Below are 20,752 nucleotides of genomic sequence, written 5' to 3' on the forward strand. Positions count from 1 at the left end.
GAATGTATTCTTATGGGGGATTTTAACACAAATGTATTGCAGCCTAGTAAGAGTAGCCTGAAAGAATCTCTTCTAACTTTTTGCAAGGTGTCGGGCCTAAAACAGTTAATCGCTGAACCTACTAGAGTGTCTGCTAACAGTCAGTCCCTATTAGACTTAATATTAGTTTCAGAACATAAAAATATTTCACAATCAGGCATCCTTGATATTGCTTTGAGTGATCATAGTGTCACCTATTGTACTCGTAAAATATCTAAATCACTATTGAAGACTGGCAGCCATAGTTCAATTAGATATAGATGTACAAAACATTATACAGCTGAGGAATTTAAAGAAATGCTTTCTAGAAGGAATTGGTCAGATGTTTTCGGAAGCAATGATGTTGATGGGGCCTGGTCTTTGTTTAAACAGCACTTTTTAGAAACTCTTGATAATGTTGCACCAATGAAGGAAACCAGAATTAAACAGAGAAGTGCAATTTGGATGACTTCTGACATTCTGGATCTTATTAGACAACGGGATAAATGGTTCAGAAAGTTTAAGAGGTCAACTTTGTCTTGTGACTATGATAAATATATATATTTTCGTAATCAGGCTAGTTACAAGGTACAGAAAACAAAGTCTGAATTTTATGTTGATGCTATTACGTCAAATTTACATCAGCCTAAAAAGCTGTGGAAAGTTTTTACTGATATGGCTGTTAAAGGAAAATCAAAATCTAAGTCTGGCAATATTGGGTTAGTTATTGAGGATAAAATGATTTCTGACAAACAGCAGGTTGCTTGCGTTTTTAATACTTTTTTTACAACTGTTGCTGCCAGTCTGGTCGATAAGCTGCCGAAGGTGTCAGGTAGATATGGCCCATCATTTGTAAACTCCTTTTATAAAACCAAACATGTCACTTCTGATGTTTTTGAAATTGATCCTGTCTCAGAGGAAAGGGTGAGATTGTGTCTATCCACTTTGTCAATTAACAAAGCTACTGGACATGACCTTATTCCGTCCAGATTTTTGCGCGATAGTGCCAATGTAATTTCTAGGGTGCTCACCCATATAATAAATTTGTCTTTAAGTCAGGGTATTTTTCCATGTGATATGAAAAGGGCCCGGGTAGTCCCCCTTTTTAAGAAAAATAGTAGATTAGATGTTGGTAATTATAGGCCTGTATCAATTCTGACAGCAATATCAAAGGTGTTTGAGCGTCTTGTGTATGAGCAGGTGGAAGAGTACCTTGTTAAACATAATCTGCTATATGAACTGCAGTCTGGATTTAGAGCAGCATATTCGACTGAAACCTGTCTTATTCATTTATGTGATTATATTCGACAAAACTTTGATGAAGGAAAGTATGTGGGTATGATTCTTCTTGATTTACAAAAAGCCTTTGATACTGTAAATCATGCAATTTTATTATCAAAGCTGCAAAGTATAGGCTTCAGAAATTCTGCGGTGAAATGGTTCACCTCTTACCTCACTGGAAGAACTCAATTTTGTGATGTTGCGGGGGCCATATCAGATTCTCGAGATATTACTTGTGGGGTGCCTCAAGGTTCAATCCTTGGCCCCCTTTTATTTTTAGTTTATATTAATGATATGCCAGCTGCTGTGAAATGTAAGCTGCTTTTATATGCTGATGATTCTGCATTGTTGGTCTCTGGGGATGACATCAGCGAGATTGAGAAGACTCTGGGTAACGAATTAAATAGTGTCAGAAAGTGGCTTATAGACAACAGGCTTTCAATACATCTGGGAAAAACTGAGTCCATTTTATTTGGAACAAAAAAAAAGTTGTCTAAAATAAAATTGCTTAAGATCAAATGTAATGGCACTGAAATAGTGTCTCAGAAAAGTGTTACATACTTGGGGTTAACATTAGACCAGTCATTAACCTGTTCATCTATTGCTGACAAAATACTATCCAAGTGTGCAGGTAAATTGAAATTTTTGTATCGCAGAACAAGGCTTTTAGATTTTTCTATCAAGAAATTACTGGTTGTATCGTTGATTCAATGTCATTTCGATTATGCATGCTCAGCTTGGTACTGTGGATTATCAGTTAAACTTAAAAACAGACTGCAAGTGATGCAAAATAATGTTATCCGCTACCTGTTAAATGCACCCTCTAGGACTCATATTGGCAGAGATGCTTTTAAAAGAGTAGGTCTGTTGCCAGTACAGGTTAGAGTGGAGCAGTTAAAGCTGAATCATATGTATAATGTTATAAATGGTTCTGCTCCCAAATATTTACTGTCCAATATAAAAATGGTTCATACACAGCATTACCATAATACTAGGGCCAGTATCCGTTCTTGTAAAGTGCCCAGAGTCAACAATGCAGCTGGAAGTTCTTTTTTTTATACAGGTATCATGTTGTGGAATAATTTGCCAATTTCCCTCAAAATGGTAAATACCAGAGGGACTTTTAGATACCAGGTTAAGGCCCTTTTATGGAATAGAGTAGCTGATCTTTTTAACTAGCACTGGGTGATTTATGATTGCCTGTTTTTAGGATGTTGTTGAAATCCGGATGATTTGTGTAAATGTTTTTGTCTTTGACTTATAATAGGTCTTTGTTTGTGTGAATTGTTTTACCACCAAGGACCATGTTGGAAATAAGTGTTTACACTTTTACATGTTATCCTTTGGATTATGTATGTCTTTCAATCCATAAATAAATAAATAAATAAAAAAAAAAAAAAAAAAATCTGATTTTAAATTGCATTTATTTTTTATTTTTTTAGTTTATAATGCTTAGAGAATTAATAGTTATTTGCAGTAATCGGACAATCTTGCTTTTAATCAGAAGGGTTATGTCACCTCCTTTAGTACCACATTTGGTGTGAAAAAAAAAACATTAGCGGCAGGTGCAGATTTAATCAGTTTCAACACCATGATGAGCAGACTTAGACATAGTTTTGCAGGCTTGCAAACTGCAATTACTATAAATTATAAAAGGCCTACATCATTTTTGAGGAGCTTTTCCTTTCTTTGAAGAAATGTAAATGGCATGTGAAGAATCACATTCTGGTTTTGTTGCTGTATTTCTTGCATAGGTTACTTAAGACTATATTAAGACATATTAAAAAAGTAATATTGTGAAATATTACAATTTATAATTCGCTTTAATATATACACTATAATATTTTAAAGTAAAGGTAAAGCTGATTTTTTTTCAGCATCATTACTCCTGTCTTCAGTGTCAAATGACCCTTCAGAAATCATGCCTGTAGCCAGCAGTCTTCGGTCAATTTGTCATCTTCAAAAACAAAATTTGTTCTCTAAATGACTAACCTGCTGTTTAAAGCTCCTCGAGTGTCTGCGTGTATAATTAAGTTTAGACAGTCTGCAAGAATGTTTAGTGCCGTGGTATGAAAAGAACTGGTTTTATGTGGGTTTATTACGTAGTTTATGAACTTCAAGTGAAGAGTGGGGTGCAGACGCTGCTTCCGCCGGTTTGCCAGATCTGGCTATCATAATTAGTGTCTTTGCACTTGTCTTTTCTTTTTAATGTGACACTTTACAAATTTATTAGAGCGGGAAGTTTCAGTTTATTGTTAGCGATATCTTCATCTTATCTTATGTACAAAAGTTTTGAACTCATTTATTTCATTTATTCTTTTCGGTTTTTATTTGTTTTCATAGCAATATCTTGCAACATTGCAGTGAGTTGATAGTAATCAAAAAAGAGCCCACAGATGTTATTTCTGACAGGATGCCACATTCGGCAATGCAAACGGCAAAAAAAAAAAAAAAAAAAAAAAAAACCTACTCTGTCAGCAACGATATCAACGCTATCTTAGAACAAGTAAGTTACGTCTATGTCATTATTTCATATTGCAGCTAGATGGTATTGTAGTTAAATTTTCACAAAGTCATGCAAACAACATTCATAAGAGCACCAGACAAAGATATAATCTATATAACAATGGTTATTAATGAAAATTCTAACAGTAATACAGTAATACAATATAGGCCTATGTATTGTTGAATGAACATTTAACATCTGATAATATTACATCCCTAACCTAAAGAAATAATGCAATATGATATAATTTAACAATGCACACACACACACACACACACACACACACAAAAACATAATTCACTAACATTATTATATTATAGCACAATTATTAACCAAAACCAAGACCTAAATATATATATATCCTAATCTAATCCTTTGAACAGAAGGGTTTATTATAATCCTAATAATATGGCACACATTTGTTAACACATTTGATGAAATTAGCCTACATGAACACATTAACGCAGTATTGTCAAAATACGAATGCGTTTCCTGTTCACAGAGACAAACAGATATGGAAAAACATCTGAAATATTTTTGTATGGTTGAAAGACATTTTGTTCTTGTGTGTTTGACTGTGGGGTTGCATATTCTGCCATTTATAATTTCAGCTGTTATTTGGAAAATGTTTGAGTCGATGGCAAAACTGGATGATTAGTGACGTCCAACAGAAATTGCCAAATTACTCCATCATTCAGATGTTAAGAAAATATTCTGCACAAGAAGCCACTGATTGCTGCATCTGAAGGCCAGCCATCTTTCCATCGGTCATAATGGCCTTCATCCTGCTGCAGAAGCACATAAATCATTTCCTCTTTGTAGCGCCATATAACTCGCTTTTGGCTTTTGTGTGTCAATATACTTTTTTATTCGAAAGAAGTTGTAAAGTAAAGTTAGCTTTTGGATGATATACTTTTTCTAATGTTCTCCGGAATGGAGCAAATTATGGTGTTCTGCCATGTGTGACCAGGAGGAGGCGCCATTGTCTATATATTGCCCTTGCTTATGCACACACAAAATACGTCTTAAAGGGGCACTTCACCCAAAAATTAATAATCTTTCCAGAAACCCTTGTTTTAGAAATCCAATTATATATATATTTATTTATTTATGCATGTTGTATTATAAAAAAACAGTTTCAGTACTAGCATTCAATACTAAACTACATTCTAAACAGCTGTTCCTGCGTTGTTTGAAACAAAATAGAAAAATAATATGTTTAAAAAGACTAAATTTGTCTAAAATGTGTGTCTAATACTTTTTTTTTTACTTTTTGAAATTTTGAGAACTGATTCTCACTATTAACTAACTATTAACTGCTAATTTTGCCCCAATAAACACACTATAAAATAACAGCAAACCTAATTTACTGCTTATTAAAAGTTAAAGTAGAAGTTTAGGCATGAGGTAGGATTTAACGATCTAAAATATGGTCATGTAGAATAAGAAATTGATATGTGCATTTTAAGTACTAATAAACAGCCAATATGCATGCTAATCAGCACCTATTAATAGAATAGTGAGAATGGGTCCTTAAAATAAAGTAAAACTGTTACGAGAAACTCCACTTCATAAAAGTCTTACAGTTCATCCTTTTATGGATGTAGAGACTGCTGTTCAGTTAGAAGGATGTTTAGAAAGGCTCTTGGGTTTCATATAAATCATTTTATGGTAATAGGACTGTTGAAAGTGTGAAGAAGATGTTGGATGATGAGTTGCTTATAGAATGTATAAGATGTTCTGTACATTTCTGCTGAAGACTGCAGAGGTAAATAATAAGCTGCTTACCAACAGAAACGAGAATGAGATCCTTGCCAAGAAGTAGCCATGCGGTTGCTGTGATGTTATAGTCATTTCTAGTGCGTTGATATGCAGATAAATATGGTTCTGGGAGGTTATTAGGGTGTCAACTAAGCCTGACCTCGAAATATGGAAATCATGCATCCAACTGAGTCTGATCAGTTAGAATATTAATAACATACGTCTCAACAAACCACACATATTGGCTGTTTTTTTTTCATCAGTAGCAGTCAATAAGTGTTGTTATTATTAATTTAAGCATTACATCTTGTTTTGTTAATTGAAATGAAGCTGAATTTCAGAGATTCATCACAGTCACTGCAGTCAACATCCCGGACAATTACCCATCACAGTCCTAATTACCCACACCTGTTGTCTCCAATCAAGCCACGCTACATATGCACACACTTACCATTCACTCACTTTCCGGTCTACCGTTCACATCATTGGACTGTTCTGGACTCCCTGAGCGATACTCACCAGAAAAGACTTACCTGTTGTATCTCCCATTATTCTCCAATGACTCTGCTGATCCTGTTCAGGACTTTCCTGTGAATTTTCAAAAGAGACACACCATCAGCCCTCAGATAAGCACACCAGTAACCTTCATTGTGTTGTTCCACACCTGAATTGGTAATTTCCACAAGGAGGTTGTCACCTGGGGCAGCTGTGGCCTAATGGTTAGAGAGCTGGACTAATTACTAGAAGGTCACCGGTTTGATTCTCGGTGATGGCAGGAGTTGTGGGTGGGTGGGAGGGAGTGAATGAACAGCGCTCTCTTCCACCCTCAATACCCATGGCTGAAGTGCCCTTGAGCAAGGCACTGAACCCCCAGTTGCTCCCTGGGTGCTGGATATATAGCTGCCCACTGCTCTGGGTGTGTGTTCACTTCTCACTGCTGTGTGTGTGCTCTTGGATGGGTTAAATGTAGAGCACCAATTCTGAGTATGGGTTACAATACTTGGCAAATATCACGACTTTCACTTTCATCACCTTTTGGTACTGGAGGGACCCACAGTTGACATAATTTTGGGAAACCCCTGGCTGGTTCTCCATTCTCCAGAGATCAGATAGGACTAGTGTGAGATAACTTGCTTGGAGCGAGCACTGTCATCGTAACGGTCTCATGTCTCTGCCTACTCCACTCCCAAGACCCAGTTCAGTTCAAGTTGCATCGACCCTCAATGAATGCCCTGAGCACCAAAGAGCAGTCAAGATGCAGTCAAGGAGTTGCCCCTTCCCCAGTACTTTAAAAAGCTCCAGAGATGTCTAGGATTTTCTAAATATATTCGATTTATCAAGGATTTCAGTCTCCACAAAGCCCTGTTAACTTCCATGCTCCGAAGGAAATTCCAAGACCCTGTGCTGGACCACCAGCACCCACAAAGCCTTCAAGAAACTAAAGAGAGCTTTCAGCATGGCCCCAATCTTGCACCATCCTGACCCGAATGTACCCTTCGTAGTGAAAGTGGATGCCTCCACCAGTGTCGGGCTCGTGCTGTATCGGCATCTTGGTGAGCCTCCTCATCTCCAGCCTTGCTCTTACTACTCTGAGAAACTGACCCCAGTGGAGCACACCTACGACATTGGTAGCCAAGAACTACTGGAAATTAAACTCGCCAAGGAAGAGTGGCAGCATTGCCTGGAGGGAGCTAATCATTATTTTACTGTAATCACTGATCACAAGAATCTCCAGTACCTCAGAGACACCAAGAGGTTTAACCCCCGTCAAGCTTACTGGGCTTTGTTCTTCACTAAGTTCCAGTTAACGATCCAGGAAATCATAACAGAACGGATGATGCCCTCTCACACATGCATACCCCTGACTTACTAACTGATCCAGAACCCATTCTCCCTCCAGCCCTGATCGTTAGCCCCATTCAGTGGAACATTGATGACAACATCCGGGCCACCACTTTCACCAAACCTGTTCTGCTGGGAGGCCCAGAAGAGAAAAATATATGTGCCCACTTCCCAACATCAATCCCTTCTGGGCTCAGTTCACAATGTAGAGGGCTCTGGATATCCAGGTAGCCAACGGATCCTCTCGCTCCTCCAAGCTAGTTACTAGTGGCCTAGTATGTTCTGTGATGTCATCAGGTATGTCCTCAGTTGCTCATCTGCGCCATGTCTAAAACCCCTAGACATCACCCAGTAGGCAAGCTCATTCCCCTACCGAACCCACAATGACCCTGGTCCCACATTGGAGTTGATTTTGTGACTGACTTTCCTAACTCTGAAGGGAACACCTGTGTCCTGGTAGTCATAGACCATTTTTCTAAAGACAGCAAGTTAATAGCCCTCAAAGGATTACCAAGTGCTCTCCAAACTGCTAGAATCTATTCACACATGTCTTCAGAAATTTTGGAATTCCAGAGGACATTGTCTCTGACAGAGGGCCCCAATTAATTTCCCACAAATGGCCAGATTGAGTGGAAGATCCAGGAACTCGGATATTACCACCGGGCATATTGTCACAATGACCAACAGAGCTGGAGCCGCTATGCACAGAATTCCCTGTGACCGAACACCACCAGCCTCACGCCATTCCAGTGCATACTCTGCTATCAACCGCCACTCATCCCCTGGACAGAAGAGCTGTCAGATGTTCCAGCTGTAGATCACTGGTTCAGAGTGAGTGAGAGAGTTTGGGACTTCGCTCACATCCAACTCCAACATGTAGTGCGGAAGCAGAAGACCTTTGCAGATGCTCGGCGTACTTCCACTCCAGCATACCATCCAGGAGATCAAGTATGGCTGTCCACCTGAGATCTGCTCCTCCCCCAGCCTGTAAGAAGCTCAGTCCCCACTACATTGGTCCATTTCCAATACAGAGTTAGATAAACAAGGTCTCATATGAACTCAAACTCCCATCCAGGAACAGAATTCACCCTGCTTTCCATGTTTCTCTTCTTAAACCTCACTCTCCTTCTGCACCAGGTCCCACCGAATCTGACGAACCTCTTCCTCCAGAAATCCTGGAACAACCGTCTATCAACCTGGTCCAAGACATCCTGAACTCACGGCGACGGGGCAGTCGACTAGAATATTTAATCGCCTGGGATGGTTACGGGCCTGAGAAACGTTCTTGGGTGACCAGAGACGACATTCTGGACCTTTTGCAGCTAGAAGATTTCCACCACACTAACCCCAATTGTCCCACACCCAGAGGCTGTGGCCGCCCCCTTCACTGCTTGAGGGCGTCAGGAGATGCCGCTGGGGGAGGGGGTAATGTCTGTGATGAATCCCTGTCACTGCAGTCACCATCCAGTACAATTACCCAAATACGGTTACTTGAGTACTAATTACCCACACCTATTTTGACCAACCAAGCCACGCTTCATATGCATACTCTTACGAGTTACTCATTGTCCGGTCTACCGTTCACATCATTGGACTGTTCTGGACTCCCTGAGTGATACTCCCAAAGAAAGACTTGCCTGTTGTATCTTCTGCGATTCTCCAATGACTCCGCTGATCCTGTTTAGCACTCCTACGAATCTGCAAAAGAGACACACCATCAGCCCTTAGATAACCATACCAGTAACCTTCATTGTGTTGTTCCACAACTGCATTGACTTTAAGTTCATCCATCTGCAATTCCTGTCAATAAACCTTCCTCTTTGCACTTCCCTGTTGTTTCCAGCCTGATTTGTGACACTGAAATGGAATATTATATGAAACATGAATATTATATAGAAAACCTTATATGAAAATAAGAAATGGCAACTAACTTAAAAATAAATAAATAAAGGGTTTGTTTAACTACTAAAATTATTAAAACTGAAATGAAGCAAATTAGAAATATTTTAATAAAAATTCATACAATGTTGTAATGCTTAAATTTACTTTTAGAATTTAAAATGATTAATTTTAGTTTTTAATGTTTTATTTTAAATATATTTAGACAAAATGATAACACCATACAATAAGGTCCCATTAGTTAACATTATTTAATGCATTATCTAATGTTAACTAACAATTTGTTACAGTATTTATTAATCTTTAACATTATTAAACTGTTAATTTTTAGTTTGTTAGATTAGGTCCAGCAAATAATAACAATAAAATGAACATTAACTAAGAATAGTAAATGCTTTAGTAGTAGGTTTTTTTATTCTATTCCATATTCTAGATCCCTTCACCCTGCTTAACACCTAACAACTACCTTACAGAGCAGAGAATGTGGAGTTTATTGAGGGAAAACTCTTTTTTAATAGAGAACATGTGCTCCTTAATCGGCCCTGAAGTGTAACCATCAAGATAATGTAGTGTTTTAATATATGCCGTTTATCGTTATCAGCCATAAGATGGAGATAATTATTGAGAATCCAGTGAGAAATGATCAGTGATGAGACATGTAATGTGTAGGTGTCTGACTGTTGTTGCAGAGCTTCAGCTCCACTGACACAGCAGAAACACACTGAGAGAGAGGAGGAGGAGCATGTGTCGTCACCTGCTGTCACTCTCCTCCACTCCTCTCTCTCTCCCGTCCTCAAACACACTCAGACCTTCCAGTCCAGCAAACCGCTTCTATCTCTCTCTCTATCTCTCTCTCACACACACAGCTGCAAACGAACGACTGTAATCCACTGATCTGCTCTCACACCAGCATATCCAAAGCAGGAACAAAGAGAACAAAATCCTACAGCTCTCATGCAGGGCTACATTCTTCCTCTCCTCCTCGTCCTCAGAGTGAGAGATGGACTCGGGACCCCTCTGACATCGAGCCCCGTCCCTACCGAGGTCCCCAGCGGGCCTCCGGACCCCTGCGAGGGCAGACCCTGCCTGAATGGGGGCATCTGTAGTCGTGTGGGAGAGATGGAGGAGAGTCCGAGCACACAGATGCAGGCTGACTTCTGGGCTTATACGTGCATCTGCGGCCAGGGCTTCACGGGACAGAACTGTGAGGTGAGATCATGCGTGGTTGTGAGCAAATCCATTGCGCTTCTTTGAAGACTGGGCATATTGTGTGAGATGTGCTGGTGTGAATAAACAATCATAATCATGTTTCTGCCAAAGATCTGTAGGAGCTCATGTGCTGTTGGTGAGATGTGAAGGAGAGTGCTGCGTTGCTGTGGCAACAGATAGGAGAAGAGGAGAGGTGACTCTGACTGTGTGTGAGCATGTATTTAAGAGGAAAAGATCACAGGATGAATGTATGACTTGCAGTTAGATATGGTCTACAGTGTATTTATAAAGGAAGCAAAAATAATTCTCCGTATGTCAATTTTTTATTCATTTTGCTAGTATGCAGCGTTGACCTCCTTGCATGTGTTCTGTTTTATAACAAATCACTATGGGACACTAAGGCTTTCTGTGATGGGTGATGCAAGCTTTGTTTGAACCTCTAGTCAGGTGCATTGTGGTGCAGTGATGGTCAGGAAATAAATAAATAAATAAACACTCTCTTAATATATTCCTTGTTTTCCAGGAAATATCTATACTATTTAAACAGTAAATATTTTTGTTAAGATAATACTAAACATAATAAGAATGATTTACTTGCAGATTTGTTTTCAGAGAATATATTTTAAAATTATCATATTGGGTAAGATTCCTCTTTCTGAAAGAATAATAATAATATATATAAAAAATTACTTAGTTTTATGTTTAAAAAAAACTTTTTCAATAAGATATATACAAATATATGTTATTATTATTATTATTATTATGAAGTAAATTAAACTCGTATTGTATTATAAAGAAAATGTAACTTGTAACAGTATGCTGTAATAATATACTTGTTTTAATGAAGTTTATATTTGTATATATATATATATATATATATATATATATATATATATATATATATTATTTAATAATATATTCAAGAAATTGTTTGAAAATGTCTTAATATCTTGCAATGTTGCCTCTAAAGATAAATACATTCTCTCTCTCTCGATAGATAGATAGATAGATAGATAGATAGATAGATAGATAGATAGATAGATAGATAGATAGATAGATAGATAGATAGATAGATAGATAGAGTTAACCATAACTATTAAACTTCAACCATTAATTTAAATAAAATAAACTTTAATGGAAATAAAATATATATAAAAAACGTAATATTATTTTATTCTTAAAATTATTTTAACTTGAAAAAAAAATCGAATTCAAATTCTTTACAAAAACAATAGTATGTCAGTGATCCTAAACACTATATTTTATTATATTTATTTTACAGTTAATTCTCATAGATGAGGTTAAATGCTCACAGGGAAAGGGTGAGGGCCTTTATTTTAAGGTATTATTCTCAGATTTGTTGTTTATTGGCTGTACACACACATCAGTGTTAAAACACTAATGGGAAAAAGCCTGAATCTGAGTAGCACAGCTTGACTCAATTAGGGCTTCGGACCTAAATCACACCAAAGCTTTGCTGGATTCAGAACAGACATCCACAGAAGTGCTGTCTCACTGTGTGCGCATGCATATTCACTGGACAACAGGTGGCACTCATGAAGTTATGAAATTGTGTGCAGTTGCATCTCATTGGTGTCTGCGTGCCGTTCTCGTCTTCGTCAACTCTCAAGTGTGAAGATGCATCTTTCTGCATGGAGAGACCTGTCCTTTCCTCAACCTTATTTAAAGCTTGCGTCGAAACCTGTGTCCTGTAACGTCATACTGCTCATTTACATCTCCCCTGATGCAGCCAGAAAGGATGCTGCTGCATGATTGGTTTATGCACTGACAAGATTCACCACGATTGGTCGAAGAGGTTTGCAGTCATTGTGATGTCACTCAGTGTTTCATTTCCCCAGGCAAGGCTTCAGGCTGGAGACAGCCATTTTTCCAAACTGCATTAACCTGCTGCTGAGGTGGCTGGATGTATACAATGTAGTAGAATTACATATTTGAGACATTTTATGAAATTACTTTTTGTAAACACAGAGCAAGAGATTGCCATTTTACCCTTGAGGAACTGCCCTTAACCTCTTAACCAGCATCTGACATAAAGTGATTGTGTTTGAGTCTCCTGTCTGTCCTTTCTGGGAACTTGTGTTTAAAAAAGACAAGAACAAGTATGTATGTGTTTTTGGATGTGCACAGTCACTTATTTATTACAGAAGCAGGATGCATACAACCGTAGATCTGTTTTCTGGCCATACAGTATCATCAGGGATGCTTATTTTAAAGGTGCCATCTGTCATATCTGGCAAAAAAATCAAGTCATACTCCACATTCCATACCAGATGGGGGCAGTATGCCTCAATAAAGTGAATTGGTCTACTCTAGAGTAACAAACGAGAAACAGCATAGTCTCTATGCTCCGCCCCTACCTTCACAACAACACTAGAGCATATCCGAAGCCTATAAGACAGCGGTTCTCAATTGCAGTCCTCGAGCCCCACTGCTCTGCACATTTTGAACGTTTCTCTTAGAGCTTCAGACATTTGTTCTATTCGAACATAAGTGCCCTGCGAAGTGGACATCACAGGATATTCAGCCATGATTCCAGTTCGAAGTGAACGTAGCTATATGTTCCAATCAAAGTGCATTGAAGTGTGCAAGATGTGAATTTAAATTGTATTGATTTACAGAGGTATATGATGTCACAGTTGTCCATGTTTAAAGACGCTGCACAGCACAAATCAGTGAATGAATGTTTCGATGTGAGGTAAACTTCAACAGATTTCCCCTGCTCAGAGAGTAGGGAGCAATGAACATTTGAAAAACAGTTCATGCACGGAGTTCATTTCTAACGAGCTGATTATCTGAATAAGGTGTGTTAACAAAGAGAAACGTGCAAAATATGCAGAGCAGTGGGGTGCGAGGACTGGAATTGAGAACCGCTGCTATAAGAGGACGTTTTGCCTCCAGAGGAACGTTGGGTGATGTCAAGTGATTTTGAAACATGACATCTTCAAGCTACTCCCCTTCACCTTTACCAGTGAATATGTTCATATTCGTTTTGTTCATATTACATTGAGTTGTATATACACATTATTGGAATTAAATTAATTTGACAGACAGCATTCTGTCAACATCATTGGTCAACATCAGACAGCTGATGTTGACCAAGCTAGCGCCAACCAACGGAACCAGAGCTGCCAATTCTCAAGCATTCACCGTGAGACACACGCAATTGACTCTTTTCACACGCTTTCACGCCACACATCAATTTTCTCACGTACAGAAAAACCACGCAAAGAGGACACAGAGACCAACAGACTAGACAGAGCAGGTTACTTATGATATAAAAATATGGGTAAGTTATAGCTAGCTAATTATCAAACGCAGCTACGGTTAGCCATCGCTAACATTAGCACGTTTATAGAACAGCCTTCGATACATTTCTATGTTATAACTTCCCGAAAAAAAAATACACAAACATATAAAACAAACTTCTAGCGAAATACTAACAGCATCTAACTTACCAATCCAAAAGAAATTTTGCAAGTTCGGTGTCGAACCTCATTTCTTTAAGGTCCATCAGTTGTCTCCAGCGATTGAAAGCAGTGCCGATGTTTACTCTGGTTCGGCTCCTTTTCTAATCGGATTTGATTTGTGTTTCCGAGCGCGGTTGTTTCCCTGTAGCGGGTGGTGGTCTCTTGCCAAGGGCTTCAACCATCCTTCCGCTTGATTGACATCAGGTTAGATTACGCCCACAAGCCGTGCGAGTTATTCGTGTATTGCAGGTTGGCTGGTGGTTATGTTGCCCGCATACCGCCTCCCATGGCCGAAACTGGTATTACGACACCTGTCGGGCCGGGGCTAGTAATGCTACTGCTAATTAAGGTTGATATCTCTGCAGCACTATAACTTTACATTTTTTTAATGACATCATCGCCCTTATTTCTTCTCATACTTTTGATGCGTGTAGGTAATTTTTTGAATATTTTTAGGTCAATTTTTGCACATGGCACCTTTAAGGGTCGTCGTGTTTTTCATTTCTCCTCTTTGGTCTTTTGGCTTTGATTACAGCTTGTTAAGCAGCCATGGAGAATTCATTAATATTAAAGAGATGAGCTTGACTGACCATTGTTTCTCCAAAGCTTTCATCTTTGAAAAGATTGAAGATTCAAATATAAGCACATGAGCTGTATGTAGACTTGTCTGCCTAATTAAAGTAAGGATTTAAGGGTAGAATAAATTAATAAAATGAGAATTGAAGGGGTGAAAGGATAGATGGATATTTTGGACGACATTAAATGCTCAGTGAGGTCGATAGAGCCGGACATTCAGGAGAACATAGAGCGGAAAGAGAAATAAATATGGAGGACATTTAAAAAAAAAAAGATCTTCTTCATGTTGTTACAAACATGCATGATCGCTTTAACTTCCTTCCCTTGCTTCTCACTTCCTAGTGTCACATTTATATTGAATCATTTTATCCAAATGTTAAACATGAGTAGTTTCCAGAAAATCCTATTAAACGAATGCCAAGTCTAATTCAACAGAATTCGGTGTAGATCCAACAAAAATAAATTACCAGCCGATGAACTTCACATTTTAAGAGCTTCAGGAAAAGTGGCTTTTTTTCTATAATGATGTTGAACGGGGAACTCTGATCTTGCCTATTTAGTCTTGCCTCGTGTAAAAACACAAATAAGTCATTTTTTCCAAATAATCTGTATTTCCACAGCTCTTCTACACTAATATGGCCTCATTTAGCTGGATAATTGGTAGCTCCCTTTCAGAACGTGCTGCATTAATAAATGTCACTGCCAGTGATTTCTGGCTTTAAGTGCATGTACGTATATTATTATGTAGCTATGACATTGAATAAAATTGCATTCTGCATTAAAACCCCAGATAAACATTTTTCCACTTCTGCATCAGATAGCACCAATGAAAACTAATAACCTTTAATGCAAGTAAACATGAATCCTTTGTGGCCCATGCTGCTGTAAACAATGTTTTTCTGATGCAACTCCAAGTATTTGTATTTCTGTATTTACTGTGTCCTCTGTCTGCAGGCTGGTTCGTATTCATTCAGGCCATCCTCTGATGTTTAGTGGCTATGAGCCAATCACACTTTCATTTCCATTACATACCTGGCCTTTGATGATATTCATACTGTATGAGTGCGAACATTTCTTGAAAGACACTTTCATAAATGAAAACTATTCGTTTTCTCAAAGAAAACTGGGGAATTCATTAATTCATAATCATTATACAAATGAAAGGTGAGGGATGAACTGTCACACACACTCTCTCTCACTTTCTCTATTTATAGTCTGATGGCACTGGGTTTTCAAGTATGTGTATGTGTGTTAGAAACATTTTGTTCCTTCTGTGCTCTTTCCACAAACATGTGCACATAGACATATTGTTCTTTTTGAGTGGATTTGTGATTATGCTTTTGAGAAAGTACCATGTTGTCCAGGTCAACAGGAACGGCACAAATACAGAATTACCTGCATAAACAACGACAAAAGTGTCACATGTGTACACAAACCTGGGACCAAATGAGCCCCAAACCTGATATTTAAAGATATTTTTGTGATTACACTGCTTTGAAAACATTGGATCTATGCCACACATAAACAATACATTTGTTTCACACCATTTTCATCCTAGTATGCAAGATAAAATCCTATATATATATATATATATATATATATATAAAGTATAAAAATGCCTGAAAAAGTCTAAAAAATGGCCTAAGTTTATAATAGTTTTATTATAACATAGTTTATAATAAACAATTTTTAACAGTTATCTAAGTGAATATATATATATATATATATATATATATATATATATATATATATATATATATATCAGAGGTGGGTAGAGTACCCAAAAACTGTACTCAAGTAAAAGTAAAAGTACTTCTAGAAATATTTACTCAAATAGAAATTAAAAGTACTAGTCTTGAATAGTTACTTGAGTAAGAGTAAAAGAGTATTGGATAAAAAATCTACTCAAGTAGTTAGTTACTAGTTACTTTGGGTCATATATACTGAGCCTATTTTTATTTAGATATATAGATAAAATGTATGTAATGTATGTGTGCGTGTATAAATGTATATATTTCATCAGCCTTTACTCCAATTTATGTAATTTATTATAAAACCCTGTCTGTTTACTTAAGTAACAGATATAGGTGTCATGCCATAACATATTTTTAATACGGCTGACTTTATATTAAATGTGAATTTAACATTGAAAGTTAATGTGATATAAATATTGCTACTAATCTTTCATTGTTCAGAAAGAGAGCAAATAACATTTACATTATTAAAGATAGTTTTCACTGACAGTCTAGATTTCAATCACTCTCAGAAACTCCCATTAAAATCACTGAAACTGTTAACACTGTGAAATCAATATCTTAATTAAAGATTCGTACACACATCTGCACTTTGTTGTTCCTGCGAGAGAATTCGCCAGAAAGAGGTATTCAGTCAGTGAGCGAGTGTAGGAAGCACCGGCATTTTAGCGATGACTCATCGGAACACCTTTAAATGGCCAATGCTTTAATAAGCTCAAAAGAATCATGTGTGATTGGTTATAATGCGCAGCGCTGTATAAACGCATCTGTCTCTGGCTAAGCGCCAGCAAGCAATCACAGATCTGAATTTAGCAGCTGATAATATGACTCGCTGAACGTACTTGCACCAGTGTGATTGTATTAAAATTAATAAAATCTTAATCGGCTATTTTTTGTCTTTTGGAAGCTGCATTCAACTTGACTCCCCTCTGTTATAAGCCACACACGTACAACAAACTAATGTCACAGGTATCGTGTACTGTAATCGAATGTAGCCCAAGTTATTACCTGTTACATAGTAGACAGCACACGCAGTGTTCATCTAATAAGGATCTCCATCGCTAGTAAATAATAACCTTTGCAGATTTCAATTCAGTGCAGTTCCAGCCACGTTTTCAACGCTCTTTCTGTTCTTAAACATTACAACTCCGAGTGAACCACTTCAGATGCTCAGCGCGTGCGGCAGGGAACTGAACGACTCATTCAAACTGATTCAAGAACCAATTCACTCGGTTCACAAGTTAATATAATATAATATAAGTTAAAAAAAAAATTTTTTTTTTTTTTACGATTTTGCTTTATATCATACAAAATGTGCAGAATCATCTGGGGTTACTTGACTGTAACCCTGTTCCCTGAAAAAGTGGGAACGAGATGCTATTGAGAACCTGTGTGTCAAACACGCCAAAGTTTGGCTTAAATAACCCCGGTTAGGTGACGTCATTCGATTGTGAACACCTGAAGGTTATAAATAGACCTCAAACGGAAACATCCACAGGTCAAATTTTTGTCTGAAAGGACGTCCAGTCATGCTTACAGTGAGGCGGAGCATCTCGTTCCCACTTTTTCAAGGAATAGGGTTACAGTCAAGTAACCCGAGACATTATCAAAAGCTACTGTTCTCAATAGCGCTATTGGGAATGAGAATACCAATGCCGCCGCAATGGAAGTGTCTGGACACCCACGGTTGTGTAGTGTGTGCACAAAAACACTGAAAAAGGTCTCAGACATGCCTAAGGGATGTTGACTCAAGGACATGCGAGCCCGGAGTAGCATGGACATCCAAAGTTTTGAATCTGACAAATGTGTGTGAAGAGGACCAACCTGCCGCATCACACACTTGCTGCAAGGGCGCGCCTCTTGCTAAAGCCATTAACCCTCTGAGGTCTAAGGTTATTTTTGGGGCCTGGAGAAGTTTGGTCATGCCCTGACATCTGTGTTTTTTTCAGTTGCTTATAAACATCTAAATGGCGAATGTCTAATTTCAATGTAATCAGCACAAACTGGGCTATAATAATAAGTGAGCAGCATGTATGTACATGATTGTGTTTTTGAGAAAAAAATAATTATGTGTGTTTAGTGAAAAACAAAAAATTGTAAATCACTTGAATAAGGCCATAAAACACATACAGAACATTGTTTCCCGGAACTTTTGAGAACTGGAGCTTGTAGCCTAGAATTTTTCTTTCTAAATTATGTGAAAATCATCTTGTTTACTCACTCACAGAAAACAATTTATTGATTAAAATTTTCTAAGACACTTTTTGTTTGTATAAGTCATATGCGAGTAGGCATCAACTATCATGAATATCATTGTGATTTACACCTGAGAAGACAAAGACCCGCATAATCAGTCTTTCAGTCAGCTGTGTCACTGAGAGGGAGGAGTTACAAGTAAGAAGGGGTAAATTATGTCTTATTCCTCTCATCGCGAAGCAAACATTAAAATAAAAAAAAAACTTGAAGAACAGTATCTCCGCTTTGTTTTCAGTATGGGCATATTCAAGCCGCTCGCTTCAGTGGAACATTATAATCTCAATAGTGTGTTCAGCGCGGGGGCGTGGTCGCTTTAGATATAATGAAGGGAGACGTGAAAGACTGGACATCGCGTTGTTTTCATATGGATAACTTTATCACAGAGTATTTGTTTTTGGTAGCACATTTGTTTAAAAGTAGACATGTCAAGCTTTCTAAAGATATATCTCTCATGTCTCTTCGTTGAGTATTCACTGAGTTACAGTTCATTTTAATGACGCATTTTCTAAATGAAGATCACTGCAGACAAAGGCTGCGGACAGCACACATTGTTTGTTATTTTTATTTTATAAATGCACAAAGTTTTGTTGTTATTATGTCTGTATACAAAAAAATTAGACGCTTTACAGATTCGATTTATGTATTGCTCTTATCTCTACGATCAAAACTGAAAGTTTAATTTAAGTTATTTTCAGGGTTATCAGAACTTTTGAGAACTGGAGCTTGTAGCCTAGAATTTTTCTTTCTAAATTATGTGAAAATCTTCTTGTTTACTCACTCACAGAAAACAATATATTGATTTAAATTTTCTAAGAAAATGCCTCATCACGAGTATACGCATGAATCGACTCCAGAGGGTTAAAGATGCAACCCCCTGGTTGAATGGGTCCTAACACCTAGAGACGAAGCCGCTCCCCGGTTGTGGCTCCCATGGCATATAAAAAGCTACTCCGACTTATGCCACTGGCTAGTGTGGTGGACGTAAATCTGAAGAGCACATACTGGACACAGTAAGTGAAGTCTTTCCTGCTCCTGTGTCATGAACGGCAGAGGACAGAAGGCTTCGAGAACAACCAAATGTATGGTCGAGAAAGGAACTTTCGGAAGATAATTAGGGTGAGGATGCAAAATAACTTTGACTCGCCCAGGGGCAAAATCTAACTAGGATGGCAGGACTGACAAAGCCTGTAAATCCCCAATTCTCTTTTATAGAAGTAATGGCCATAAGAAAAAACATCTTTAGAGTCAGAAGCCTGGCAGGCACTGATTCTAATGGTTCGAAAATGCTGCCAGCCCCTAGAGCACTACAGCTAAATCCCATGAAGGGACCATAGATCTAGTGGGCGGCATCAACCGCCTAGCTCCACAAACGAAGCGAGCGACTAGAGGGTGCTTTCCCACAAAAACCCCATCAATCAAAATATGGCAAGCCAAAATAGCGACCATGTAGGTTCTGATAGTACTAGGGCATGTGCCTGAGGACTGTTTCTCTTGCAGGAACTCCAGCACTGAAACAATTTGGCAGTTAGCTGGGTTTACATGGTGTGTCATGCACCAGCCCTCGAAAACATGCCATCTGAGTGCATACGTTCTTCTAGTGGAGGGAGCCCTAGCGCTTAGAATAGTTTCTTTTACATTGGTTGGAAGGCCAGCAACTCTTAGTTGGTCCCCCTCAGGGGCCAGACGTGAAGGTTCTAGAGCTCGGGTCAGTGATGAAATACTGTCCCCTGTGACTGAGACAGAAAATCTCTCCTGCCTGGAGCCATTGAGGAGGGATATTAGATCTGAGAACCATACTCTGATTGGCCAACGGGGCGCTATCAATAAGAGGTGAGACCCCTGTCGACAGACCTTGGCCAGGACTCCTGGGAGCAGAGAAATCAGAGGAAAGGCATAAAGATGTAGTCTGGGCCACACATGGGCCATTGCTTCCAGAGCCAGGGGAACTGGATGAGTCAGAGAGATGTAGAGGGGACATTGTGCCATCTCCTGTGAAGCAAAGAGGTCCACCTCTGTTTCGGAAAATCTTTTCCAGATTTTACTGACTACTTCGGGGTGGTGTTTCCATTCCCTGTATGTCACAGCTTTTCCTGGACAGCAAGTCTGCTCCCACATTCATATCCCCAGGAATGTAAATCGCTCTGAGGGACAGGAACTTGTCC

General features: G+C 38.4%; 1 protein-coding gene across 1 annotated transcript in view; it reads left to right on the plus strand.

The window, feature by feature from the left end:
* The first annotated feature begins 10,104 nt into the window (after positions 1-10,104).
* The window catches only part of LOC132155842 (delta and Notch-like epidermal growth factor-related receptor), a 35,906-nt gene continuing 25,258 nt past the window's right edge, over positions 10,105-20,752 (plus strand). The window contains exon 1 of the mRNA XM_059564573.1: positions 10,105-10,516. Coding sequence (XP_059420556.1) covers positions 10,262-10,516 — 255 coding nt within the window. The 5' untranslated portion in view covers positions 10,105-10,261. The remainder of the gene's footprint in view (positions 10,517-20,752) is intronic.

This window comes from Carassius carassius, chromosome 13, assembly GCF_963082965.1.
Source record: "Carassius carassius chromosome 13, fCarCar2.1, whole genome shotgun sequence".
In the NCBI taxonomy this organism is placed as follows: Eukaryota; Metazoa; Chordata; class Actinopteri; order Cypriniformes; family Cyprinidae; genus Carassius; species Carassius carassius.